The sequence below is a fragment of the Rhodnius prolixus genome, unplaced genomic scaffold (genome assembly GCF_049639745.1).
Source record: "Rhodnius prolixus isolate KJV_2025 unplaced genomic scaffold, Rpr scaffold_6, whole genome shotgun sequence".
Lineage (NCBI taxonomy): Eukaryota > Metazoa > Arthropoda > Insecta > Hemiptera > Reduviidae > Rhodnius > Rhodnius prolixus.
Genome location: NW_027411634.1, coordinates 40,286,532 through 40,299,186, shown reverse-complemented (window position 1 = coordinate 40,299,186; position 12,655 = coordinate 40,286,532). Strand labels below are relative to the sequence as shown.

At 32.8% G+C, this 12,655-nt stretch overlaps 1 protein-coding gene across 1 annotated transcript; it reads left to right on the top strand.

Moving 5' to 3' along the window:
- Window positions 1-2,770: 2,770 nt before the first annotated feature.
- Window positions 2,771-5,977, top strand: LOC141461163 (uncharacterized). Its single transcript, XM_074141935.1, has 3 exons — window positions 2,771-2,929; window positions 3,354-3,521; window positions 5,513-5,977. The coding sequence occupies exons 1-3, from the start codon at window positions 2,885-2,887 to the stop codon at window positions 5,891-5,893; spliced, it is 594 nt and encodes a 197-aa protein (XP_073998036.1). The 5' UTR covers window positions 2,771-2,884; the 3' UTR covers window positions 5,894-5,977.
- The last annotated feature ends 6,678 nt before the right edge of the window (window positions 5,978-12,655 follow it).

Genomic DNA, 12,655 nt, shown 5'->3' with positions numbered 1-12,655 from the left:
TTATTCCTTATTCTTTTATCTCCTTAAAAAAAACTTACAAGTTTTAAAAGTTCGAGTCTACATCATTTTTTGAACCAAATAATACTTCATTGAAAAAAATAGGTTCACGAAACAATAATTTTAAATGATTGCAAAACTTCCCCTTACTAAGTGTAAGAGTGGAACGTCGCTTTAATGGTACGTAGGGGAACCAGGCCCCTTTCATCCTGCCAAATTTCATCACAATCGGGTTAAGTTTTACTAAGTTATTAGTAATAATAATTTTGGAGGGGGCCTAACACATATAGAGCTAATTCCCCTCATATTCAATCTACAGCGTCGAGACCACCATAAAACACATCTACATAAAATTCAGAATCGAATGAAACCTCATTCATGAAAATCGGTTCACGCATTTAGGCGCTACGTTGTTTACAAAAAATGAAAGAACAAGAACATTTTCTAAAAATGCCGTTTTTGCCCATATTCCACAAATTATTTCTCGAAATCTAATTAATCTATGTTGTTGCAAAAAAATTACAGTTGTTACCGAGGATTTGCCCTATATTATAAAGAAAATTTGGGAATTATATCTTTTACAGAAAACTACTCAGTCTGGTTCTGTTTTATAAAGTGAAAACTTTCACTTCAAATATCTCGGAAACTACTCGATAGATTTTGATTATATTTTATCTGTATGTGGAGACTACTATAATAGTGTAAATTTTAGTAAAAATCTATCAAGCAGAAAACGAGAAATTTAGAGTTAAACTTTGGTTCTGTTCTATAAAATGAAAACTTTAACTACAAATATCTCCAAAACTACTCCACAGATTTTGTTTATATTTTATCTGTATGTGGAGACTACAATTGCCTATAATACTGTAAATTTTAGTAAAAATCTATCTAGCAGAAAACGAGATATTTAGGGTTAAACTTTGGTTCGGTTCTATAAAGTGAAAACTTTAACTTCAAATATCTCGATAACTACTCGATAGATTTTGCTTATATTTTGTCTGTGTATGGAGATTACTATTGCCTATAACAGTGTAAATTTTAGTAAAAATCTATCCTGCAGAAAACAAGATATTTAGAGTTAAAGTTTGGTTCTGTTCTATAAAATGAAAACTTTAACTTCAAATATCTCGAGAACTACTCGATTGATTTTGATTATATTTTACCTGTACATGGGAACTACTTTTGCCTATAACAGTGTAAATTTTAGTAAAAATCTATCAAGCAGAAAACGAGATATTTAGGGTTAAACTTTGGTTCTGTTCTATAAAGTGAAAACTTAACTTCAAATATCTCGATAACTACTCGATAGATTTTGCATATATTTTGTCTGTGTATGGAGATTACTATTCCCTATAACAGTGTAAATTTTAGTAAAAATCTATCCTGCAGAAAACGAGATATTTAGAGTCAAAGTTTGGTTCTGTTCTATAAAATGAAAATTTTAACGTCAAATATCTCGAGAACTACTCGATAGATTTTGATTATATTTTACCTCTATATGAGAACTACTAATGCCTATAAAAGTGTAAATTTTAGTAAAAATCTATCAAGCAGAAAACGAGATATTTAGGGTTAAAGTTTGGTTCTGTTCTATAATGTGAAAAGTTTAACTTCAAATATCTCGATAACTACTCGATAGATTTTGCTTATATTTTGTCTGTGTATGGAGATTACTATTGCCTATAACAGTGTAAATTTTAGTAAAAATCTATCGAGCAGAAAATGGGATATTTTGAGTTAAACTTTGGTCCAGTTAGAAATAGTGAAAATTTTAACTCTAAATATCTCGAAAACTATTTGATAGATTTTGTTGAAATTTTACCTGCAGATGGAGACTACTATTGTCTATAATAATGTAAATTTTAGTAAAAATCTATTAAGCAGTAAACGAGATATTTAGGGTTAAAGTTTGGTTCTGTTCTACAAAGTGAAAACTTTAACTTCAAACTCCTGAACAAAAACGTACAGTTTTAAAAACTAAGTATAAGGGTTGATTAAACGCCAAAAGGTGCACAAATCAGCAAGTACCCAAGATTTCATTCTGGCTTTATACTAATGTTTTAGAATGTATTAGATATGTCACAGACCCTTATGCTGGCCATATTCATGCATAAAATATTTATTCAGTAATGAGTTGCACCCATTTAATTTAGATTGTAATAGGAGGTATTAAACTAGTCATGGACAGGTTTAAATAAAAAAAAAAAAAAATTAATAAAAAATATAGTTGTTTTGACGTAAAAAATTAAAAATGCATATTACCAACTTACGTACCGATTTTATTTTGTTTAAAGGCATCGCAAATGGATCATCTGACAAATTCAAATTTACTTAATTGGCTCTGGGAAACCGTTCCTACATAATTTCCTACTTCTTGGTGGCCTAATCTGTGAAGACATCTTAAAAAGTTATTGTTAGATCTGATCTAAGACAGATCAAGTACTCTGCCATGCTTTAGACATTTTTAAATAGCGGAGTTCAAAAGTCGATTGTCTTTCGAGTGCAGAAATTTTCGTTATTGCATTAATCTTATCTCTAGAGCTATAACAGAGGGTTTGTTTTTTTTTTCTTTAAGAACTCTTATTAACAAGAGTTCTTATTCAGATTTTTAATAAATAAATTTGAACGCGAAAAACAGTTAAAGATAAAATTTAGTGATTAAATTACTTTATTGTTTAAGTACAGTAAATATTTTAAAATTTGCATATCAAAAAGCTCTTTATCGTAGAAATATTTATTATTTTTACAAAAATTAAAAAATTAATTAGTTGCAAAAACGCTCAAGTTGAATGATAAGATTACAGCCATAATTATAAGTCTGCCAGCTTCCCAGACAGTGCAGATCATTCAAAGACTTCTGAACGAAGACAATCATCAACACCACAGAATGAAGCTGTTTATAATACTGATTTCCACCTTGTTTTTTGCCCAGGTGTGTATTTTAATTTAGTTTCTATTTACAAAAATGTGTTTAAAATCATTGATTTTATATTAAGGAGTATGCTTATTTCGGATTTTTCATCCATCTTCAAAGTTTGATTTATCAGTTTGTGTAGAGAATTTCTTGGTTGCCTGAAAAGCAGGACCCCCGCCCTAAAGTTCAAATCTAATTTTTTAAAAAAATAATAAAATGTTACCACCGTAATTCACCGTTAAGTGTAATAAATTCCTAATAAGGTGGTGCTTACCAATAAAAGAAACTTAGTAAGTAAAATTCTCTACACGAACAACTTTTTATGAAAATGGATGAAAATTTGTTAACTGTTCCGAACGAATGAACACATCTTCGATAGAAATAATCGATAGAACTTTGTACAATCGACTGAATGATAACCTTAAAAAAAACGTTAAAACAGGATCTATCAGCAGAAAATGGAGCTACCATTTATGAAAAAGAATTTGAAGAAATTGTATTGCCGCTGATCAGCTCTTACCACGAATTGACCAATCTGATCGAAGAAGTCAAAGAATATGAAGTATCATCCCAGGTTCTAGCTGAAGAAGTTCCAAATTTCCTACCTGAGGTAAGTGAAATTTCTGAATTTTGGTCCATTTTCTTTTGGAGATTAGAGTGAATAAAAGAGGTTACTTTTTTCTTTTTTTGAATCCTCAACTGGTATGGTTAATTTCTTGTGAGTCAAGATGATATGGTTCGATCATTGGAATCCTTTGGCTTAAATCCATCCCAAAATATTGTATGTTTTTTTTATATCTGAAGTCATTGGCGACCTGAGCTTTTATCCAGTGCACTGCCGGCTTTCGAACAGACCAATCTGATCGAAGAAGTCAAAGTATATGAAGTATCATCCCAGGTTAACAATGCCCATCACCAGACAATGAGTTGTTAGAACCTCCTAGGAAGGAAAGATCTAAGGGGATCAGATTCGAACCCCGATCTTTGCATTAGAATCCGGTATTCACTAACTCTAAGCAAATCTCCTCTATCTCTCTCCAGAAATGATTATCATTACTTTAAATGCTTAAATTTTCAAGTAAATATTCGTTATCATTAAAAAACAAACTACATTTTTATAAAAATTCTGTTATTTCATTACTAACTAACAAAAATAGAATCAACCAAAATGGCCTTTAAATTTGCAGTTAGGAAATTGCATTCGGGCAGAGATTTCACCTGAAATGTTTTTGTTTTCCATGTCCCCTGAGTCTGAAAAAGTGTTTTTTACAAACTTAACTTAAAAATGAAAAATCGCAAATAGTTCAAATTTGATATTTGGCTTAGACGCCAATAGATGATGGCTACAATAAGGTTTTAGCTCAGGGATGGCGAACCTTTTTGAGACGTGGGTCAAATTTTGTTCATTTTTTTTTTTTTTAGTACTAGCTCTTGGGTCACCACTAATGCCCATTTGCACAAGAGTTAAGTTTACAAATTTTAAACTGAATATTTTCAAAACTAAACATCTTTAAGATTCAGTTGGCTTAACGGTGAAAACGGAACGAAATAAAGTGCTATGGAAGTCTCTTTTTACAAACATTACTGAACAAAACCTTAAAAAAGTGTGCTTTATCTGAAGAAAAATTTAAATACGGTTATTTGCTTTGGGTTGTCGATGATTTTTTTAACAAACAAAATATGAGTACAATTATACATTTTATTTGATATTTTGTAAACACTTTTGCTTTATTTTAAATACTACGTATAAAAGCATTTGTCGTCATTTGCGTTTTAGTACTATAATGATCAAACTAAAGGTTATAGATAGGCATTTAAATTGTGCTTTTGTGTCAATGCGTGATTGAAAAAAAATACAGATAGAATATAAATATTATCCACCACAATTAGAAAATCTAAATCAGGCCCGTGTAAACAAACAAATGGTTGCCTAGCAATGTCAGTGTCTGACCCGCGGGTCATAGGTTCGCCAATATCACTGTTTTAGCCAATATCAGTTAACCGAAAATAAAACTTTACCGAATCAATTTCCTACATTTTTACGATTTTCTCAAAGACATCCTATTTCATTTACAATTGGTTGCCAGTTGCGTATGTTTATGATTTTTCTTTGAAATCTTTTTCAAAAAAAAAGGGCTATTCTAGGAAAGGGTTAGGGTACCCCAGGGCCATTACTATTTGTTGATATGAATAAAATTAAAGATTAAATTACCTAAATTTGAAGAAAATCTTTGAGAAAGATGATAAGAAAAATTGGTGTGATTCTTCAGTCTTATTTACTTCCGCAGGTCTTTCTCAAACCGCTTGCATGTTACTTTAGCAGAGTCACTTTTACAGTCCCCAAGTCCATAACGTACCCAGCCTCCAGTTCCGCCAGAACACTGTACATTAAATCGTTGAAACTCATAAAATCATCAATTTTATGGAAATTTAATGTTCTTCTTATTAGTGTAATTAAATTTGCTACAACTCCTACACTTTTAGGGCTAAATTTTGGGCTTATGAAGTTTTCGATCACAAAAAATAAATCATCTTATTCAGCTATGTAGTTGTAAGAAAAAAATTTAAATAATTATTCACACAATTTTTTTGTTTTTGCAGCTACCACTGATTGAAGCTTGGGATGCGGATGCATGCAGCAAATTGTCAGAAGAGTTGAATAAAGCTGCAAATCTTGCGAGCAATATAACTGCCTGGGTATTCAATGCAGCTCAGAAATATGGGAAAAAGGTTTACGATTTACTTCATTGTGGTTCAGGTACTCCAGACGCAATACTGAAGTGCATTATACAGGATATAAGCGACATGAAACGTTTTGGTGATTTAGATCTGACAGATCTAAAGAAATTTCGAGCTGAAGTCGATGAGGCAGCCAAAAGATTAGGAGATCAATTAAAGAAATGCTTAAGCGTTAGAACTAAAACGAAACCTGCTGCTCCAGCAAAGGTGGGAAAAAAACCTCTGTATTTGGGCAACTTGTAACTTAACAGATAGTGCCATTTCTTAATTCTTTTTTTGTTTGTAATTTTTATAAATGAATGAATAAATGAATTTTTGTTAAAAAAGTTTATGTTTCAAGTATTTTTAACCTTTTTACCCAAGAAGATTTTCTTAGTGAAAAAATTTTTCCAAGAATCTTGATCACTAGGTCTGCTGATATTTTAACTATTACGTTCGCTGATGACTTGGTGCTATACCTGAAAAAAGTCTCTGAATATTGCCATCTAAATGCTTTACAAATGAATGCTGAAAAAGTCCAAAGTAATAACTTAACGGAGAAGTTTTTAAGTCAAAATAAAAAAAAAAAAAAAACTGAAACCTCTTTCACTTAATCAAAAAAAATTTGGAATATGTAAATCAATACCAATCTACTCTATCTCTAAATTTTTGTCTGCAATGAAATATGAAATGAAATGAAATAAATCTTTATTCAATTTAAAATCTGCAATGAAGTATTTTACAAAATAAAGACAACACAGTTTTAGTTATTGTCAAGAGTATCTTGTCAGGAGGTAAATTTTGATACTAAGCAAAGAAAAATTTAAGTATTTAATACTATTGTTTCCTCCTCTACACTGTATGCTTCAGAGGTTTGGTCTAATGGTCGTTAACATATTTAACAGAATTTTTTAATTATATTGGCAAACTAATGGGAATGTCTGACGATAGGTTACCTAAAGTGTTGTTCAAGGCGCCACGGTAGCCGAGCGGTTATAGGCTAGACCCGCAAAGCTAAGTTATATTGCGGTACTAGTCTAGGCCTTCGATTTTATTTAATAGTTAATATGAGAAATTTATAGTAAAGTATGTTGGGCAGTTATAGGCTAGACCCGCAAAGCTAAGATGTATTGCGGTACTAGTCTAGGCCTTGGATTTTATTTAATGGTTAATATGAGAAATTTATAGTAAAATATGTTTGCTAGTCGCCTCCGTCCACGACACCTAATTGGTAGTTGGACGTTAAGCCCCGCCTGAAAAAATAGGCGATTACTTTACTACTTACTTACTAAAGTGTTGTTCAGTAAATTATAATTAAAAGAAATGAATAGATTGCCCTGTAATAAAGTATAATATAACTGGTACAGTCGGATTAGATGTATTTCTTTCTAAGTAGGTGCCAGTCTCAATGATTTAGAATTAAGTGCTCAGTACAGGGGACAAAATACATAAATAAAACCAGAATTACTTAATGGGATTTCTAATCATTTTCTATCTCTAAATATTAATAAAATTTTACAAACCAAATTTAATCCTTCTTATAGGAACATTAGAAGTGTAAGCAGTAGCGAAGAATACATTAGGTTCAAATGTTCCATTCATAAAATGAGAAATAATAATGATGCAACTTCGTGGGGCTTTGCCCCCTAACCTCGTTGGCTGTTTAGCCCTAACATGCGTACGCATAGATCTGTCAGTTCAAAAGACAGAACATTGTCTACAGGCTTCTGCCTGTTTTTACTAATAGTAATATTAAACCACTATATGGATCTTTACTGATGGGTCAAAAACTGACAGCGATGTAGGATGTGTTGTTTACACGGAAGGAATCGCCAAGACTTGCCACACTTCCGAACTACGCTGCAGTGTATCTTACCGCTATCTGGTAGGCCTTAAAACTAATCTCGGATAAAAAAAAAGAACTATAAAAGGGCACTAGTGCTAACCGATTCTTTAAAGTGCAATACAGGCTCTCCGGGACAAGTTCACGACTGACCTAAAGGCTTATGAAAGATTTTTTTTAAATACTGCTTAAGTTTTCTGCACTGGGACTGAAAGGTGATCTTTTGCATGGGTGCGCCAGGCCACATAGGCGTATCCGGTGGCAACGAGGTGGCTGATAGAGCGACCGAAAAGTGCAGCTTCTGGAAATATAGATATGATCATTCCATTGTGTACTAATGATCTGAAAGAAATCATGACTAGCAAATGGCAGAATCTGTGGAATCTCACGAATGATAAATTGAAAGATATGAAGCCTTTCGTACCAAACTAGGCCAGTCGAGAACCTTCCGCGGTGTAAGTCAGCCGAGGCTCAAGTTCGGTCACACCGCGTTTAACACATGGTTATCTACTAGTTGGTGGAAGAAGACCTAGATGCTTTTTTTTTTTTGCAGGTAGAGGCTAACTGTGGCCAACATTCTTAAAGTGCATCGAGCAGGCCTACCACGTGACTTGCGTGCACTACTGAAAGAAGATTCTATACACACAGAGGGGCTATTTGTTTTTTTTAATATTGGTTTATTCCATAAAATTTGGGTTAGGATATTAAAGGATTTCGTCTTAGGTTATGGTAGATATAATATTGAAGATCTCATTTTAATAAACTCAATTAATAAGTTGAACTATTTTTTTTATTATGCAATCAGCTGTTTGAAGAATCGTCCATTTGCAATTAACGAGTAATTATGTTGAAAAATATAATCGATTGTAACGTATTTACAAACAAGGAATTGTATTTCTGTTTCGATCTTCTGCATTTTAATGATTAAGTATATGTACGAGTTATGTACTCGTACGTTCTTTTTCATTTATTCAGAAAAATAAAATATGTAAAATAAAACCCAAACTCATTGTTTACAAGAAGATTGTAATCTTTAAACAATAAATTATTATTATTATTATTGTCATTATAAGAGAAAATTAAATTGCAAATTGGAAGATTTTATGCATACCTCATTATTTTTGTGTAAATTAGCATGGTTCCCAATCTTTTTTCATTAGTGTACCCCTTTACCTGATTGTTTCCTCAGTGTGTACCCCTAACATATATATATATATATAATATAAATAAAATAAAATAAATAATCGTATTCCTGATTTTACGTATTGTAACTTTAAATTAACAGCAAAACAATCTGAATATAATGTGCCTTGTAAAGAACATATCCATATGATATGTTCCTATTAAAAAAATCATCTATGAATAGGTAAACATTTCAAACCAATAACTATTGCAGGGGTGGTAAATTGAAAGAGCAAAGCGTTAATAAAGGAGAAGTAAATTATATGCGCGCCATGTCTAATATTAGTCTAAACTAAGGCAGCATTTTTTCGCAATTTTTACATTTTCAAGAAATCATTTAATAATTTTTGATATATAAATATATTTACTTTAAAAAAAATACTGCAGTATCGAATGAGTACTTAATTCTTGTCAATTTATGTTATTCAGTTTCATTATAATAATTTTGTAATTAAGTGGTAGGAATCATTTATTATATAATTTTTTTCTCATTAATAATATATCTGTATAATTTTTATATCTTCCGCCATAATAACTTTTTTTTTGCGTACCCCTAAACAATCTTTCGCGTACCCCAGGCTGGGAACCGCTGGTGTAAATATTAAGAAAATGTCATCAATATTAATCTATAAGATACTACGTTAAATATACTCTACAAGGGTCGTTTGAAAAGTCCGTGCAAAAATAAAAACTACTTAATTTTTTGGGGTAAACCTTTTTTATTTTTCAACATAGTCTTCTTTTAGGCTTATACACTTCGTCCAACGCTGCTCTAGTTTGTTGATCCCTTCCGAATAATAGGATTTGTCCAAGTCTGAAAAATAGCCATTCGTTTCTGCAATCACCTCCTCGTTTGAATAAAATCTTTTTCCCGCCAGCCATTTCTTCATATTGAGGTAGTCCGAGGGAGCCAAGTCTGGAGAATAGGGGGGATGTGAAACGAGTTGGAACCCTATTTCCATTAATTTTGCGACCACAACTGCTGAGGTGTGAGCTGGTGCGTTGTCGTGATGGAAAAGGACTTTTTTGTGGGCCAATCGTGGGCGTTTTTCTTGCAGCTCGGTTTTCAAACGGTCCAATAACGATGAATAATATGCACCTGTAATAGTTTTACCCTTTTCCAGATAGTCGATGAGGATTATTCCTTGCGAATCCCAAAAGACAGTCGCCATAATCTTTCCGGCCGAAGGAACGGTCTTCGCTTTTTTTGGCGCAGATTCCCCCTTGGTAACCCATTGTTTAGATTGTTCTTTGGACTCAGGAGTGTAGTGATGTATCCATGTTTCATCCACAGTGACGAAACGACGCTTAAAGTCCTGCGGATTCTTCTGGAACAGCTGCAAACCGTCCTTGCAGCACTTCACACGATTTCGTTTTTGGTCAAGCGTGAGCAATCGCGGCACCCATCTTGCGGATAGCTTTGTCATGTCCAAATGTTGATGCAAAATATTATGTACCCGTTCATTCGTGATGCCCATCTCACGCACCTTCACTCTTCTGTCATCCATCACCATATCATGGATTTTATCAATGATTTCTGGAGTAGTAACCTCAATAGGGCGTCCAGAACGTTCAGCGTCACTTGTGCCCATATGGCCAGTCCGAAAATTTTGAAACCACTTATAAACTGTTCAAATCGAAGGTACAGAGTCACCATAATGTTTATCAAGCTTCTCTTTAGTCTCCTGAGGCGTTTTGCCTTTCATAAAGTAGTGTTTAATCAACGCACGAAATTCTTTTTCGTCCATTTTTTGAAAATCACTCGACTTCCTCGATTCAAACGAATGCCAAACACAAAGAAATAGACCGATCTGGCAGAAACTTGGTGTTTGTTCTTCCAAGAGATGCTACTAACTAAACATAACCTCGATACGCGCCAGTAGTGCTATCTCTCTGACTTTGCACGAACTTTTCAAACGACCCTCGTACATAATCAACAATTTTACTACAGTAATAAACGACCTTATGAGAAATAGGCTGCTTACACATTGAAGGACAGAATCAATACTTACCTTTATCAATACTTTTGTACTGATTTTAGGACTCAAAACATCAAAAAAAAAAAATCTTAGGCACTCTCTGATCTAAAACATGTACGTGAACATGTACATGTACACATTATTTATTAAAAATATGTCAATTTAATTTTAATTAGGGACTTAAAAAAAAAAAAGAAGATAAATGACACTTGAACCTATTTATTAATAATTTACGTACACCCTCTTCACCTTATTTTAATATTTGATAGTAATTAATGATAATTGAATATTTTAATTTAGAGATTAGAGATTTTGCAGTGTTTTATTTTCTTTTATAAAAATTTTGTAACTATCAAACTCCTTGCCAGGAGTAAATGTACTCAAGAGGCAAATAAATATATTCTATATTCTATTTTAATATTTGAAACATTTCTTTATCTTATTATTTTCTGAATTATCTTTATTTTATTTGTAATATAAGGCGAGACTATATTTAAGGTTATTGGCACCCGGATGTTTTTTTACACTGTAGAAAACATTGCCAATCATCAGAGAGTGAGCTATTAAAGGGTGCGTTCCACTAAGCGCTCACAACGATCAAAATCTACCTTCAGCCGTTCCACTTGACGACCGCGGTCGTAGTGGTCGTGGCGGAAACGTCATTATTTTCGCTCACGCGAAGCTTACAACGCCGCCCCGCCTTAAGAGCTGGGTCGAAGTGGGCGTTCAGAAATTTGGCGCAATTTTTAAAAGATGGTGACCGAAAAAATTATATCAGGTAAATGAAAGTATTATCTCAAGTAAATAATTGAATGTGTTTCTCGAAAGTCTAAAAAATATAATAAAATGAAAAATTACTTATCCCTTAACATACTAAATCACTGAATAACGACCAATTACACTTTGATAGCTAATAATATGTGGCCTAAGTTTTCGCTTTTCACCATTGCGATTTTGTAAAACTGCATTTCTACTCTTCATCGGAACTAGATGAAGAACTTTCTAAAGCATTAATAAATCGTATCCTACTGTTGCCACAAAAGACATTTTAATTTTATTACTCCACGAAAATGTTATACAAAAAATTGAATTATATATATATTTTTAATATAAGTCAACTTTACCAATAAAGTTTATTATAACTGCTTATAAGCGGGGTTAAAATTAAAAAACAACCTCTTCAAACTTCTGACTTATTTTCGAGGTCGCCATTTGTAATGTTTACATGAACGATTAAAACGTCCCATAGTCCATTCCACTTGAGTTTTCGATTGTAACGTTCGCAAGCAAGGGGAACGGGCAAAACCGCGGTCATGAGCGTGATCGTTGCGAGCGCTTAGTGGAACGCACACTCTAAGTAGCTCCAAGGTATAAAAAAAATCTAAGGGCCAGCAGCTGGATACAAACCCAGTACGCTACCCGCTCAACTAATCATTTCCATTCAAAAACGAAATACTTCTAAACAGGAGACCCAAAAATAAAATAACTCGCCTTCAATAAATTGATTATGAGGAAGTCAAAGGAAAGAAAGATCTGATAACGAATTATATCATTTATCAAACCTGCAATTTTACACAGATCCGGAGGCCGGCAGTGCACTGAAAAAAGCGCCAATAACCTTAGATGTTGACGCGCCTTAAATCATTAAAAATAATAATAAAAAGAAGAAGAAGAATATAATCCTTTATTTACATATTTTACAGAAAAAGAAAAAAAAGTCAAATAACCAACCACTGCTAAGTTTAAAAGACAAAAGTTAATAATATATAAATAAATAAAATACTTCATTAAATCATATAAATTCTTTAAATATCATTGTTTATTGTTCCATTTTGGTTGTAAAATATGTAGGCCTTTCCATAGGGGAGTTTTGGTTCTTTGGGGATGACCAGCCCTACCCTAAGATTAAGATTTCTCTATCTGTTCGCACTTCTTGTTCCAATAGGCTCTGTCTTCCGCTTTCCTCATCCAGCTGACTCCCTATTCTTTTTTTACTTCGTCTGGCTATCTTTTGCGCTGTCT

What these genes read in the sequence shown, in the direction of transcription:
- LOC141461163 (XM_074141935.1), top strand. Translation starts at nt 2,885, where the DNA reads ATGAAGCTGTTTATAATACTGATTTCCACCTTGTTTTTTGCCCAG. An exon ending in CCACCTTGTTTTTTGCCCAG is followed by an intron (nt 2,930 to 3,353) that starts GTGTGTATTTTA and finishes ACGTTAAAACAG; the next exon opens with GATCTATCAGCAGAAAATGG. An exon ending in TTCCAAATTTCCTACCTGAG is followed by an intron (nt 3,522 to 5,512) that starts GTAAGTGAAATT and finishes TTGTTTTTGCAG; the next exon opens with CTACCACTGATTGAAGCTTG.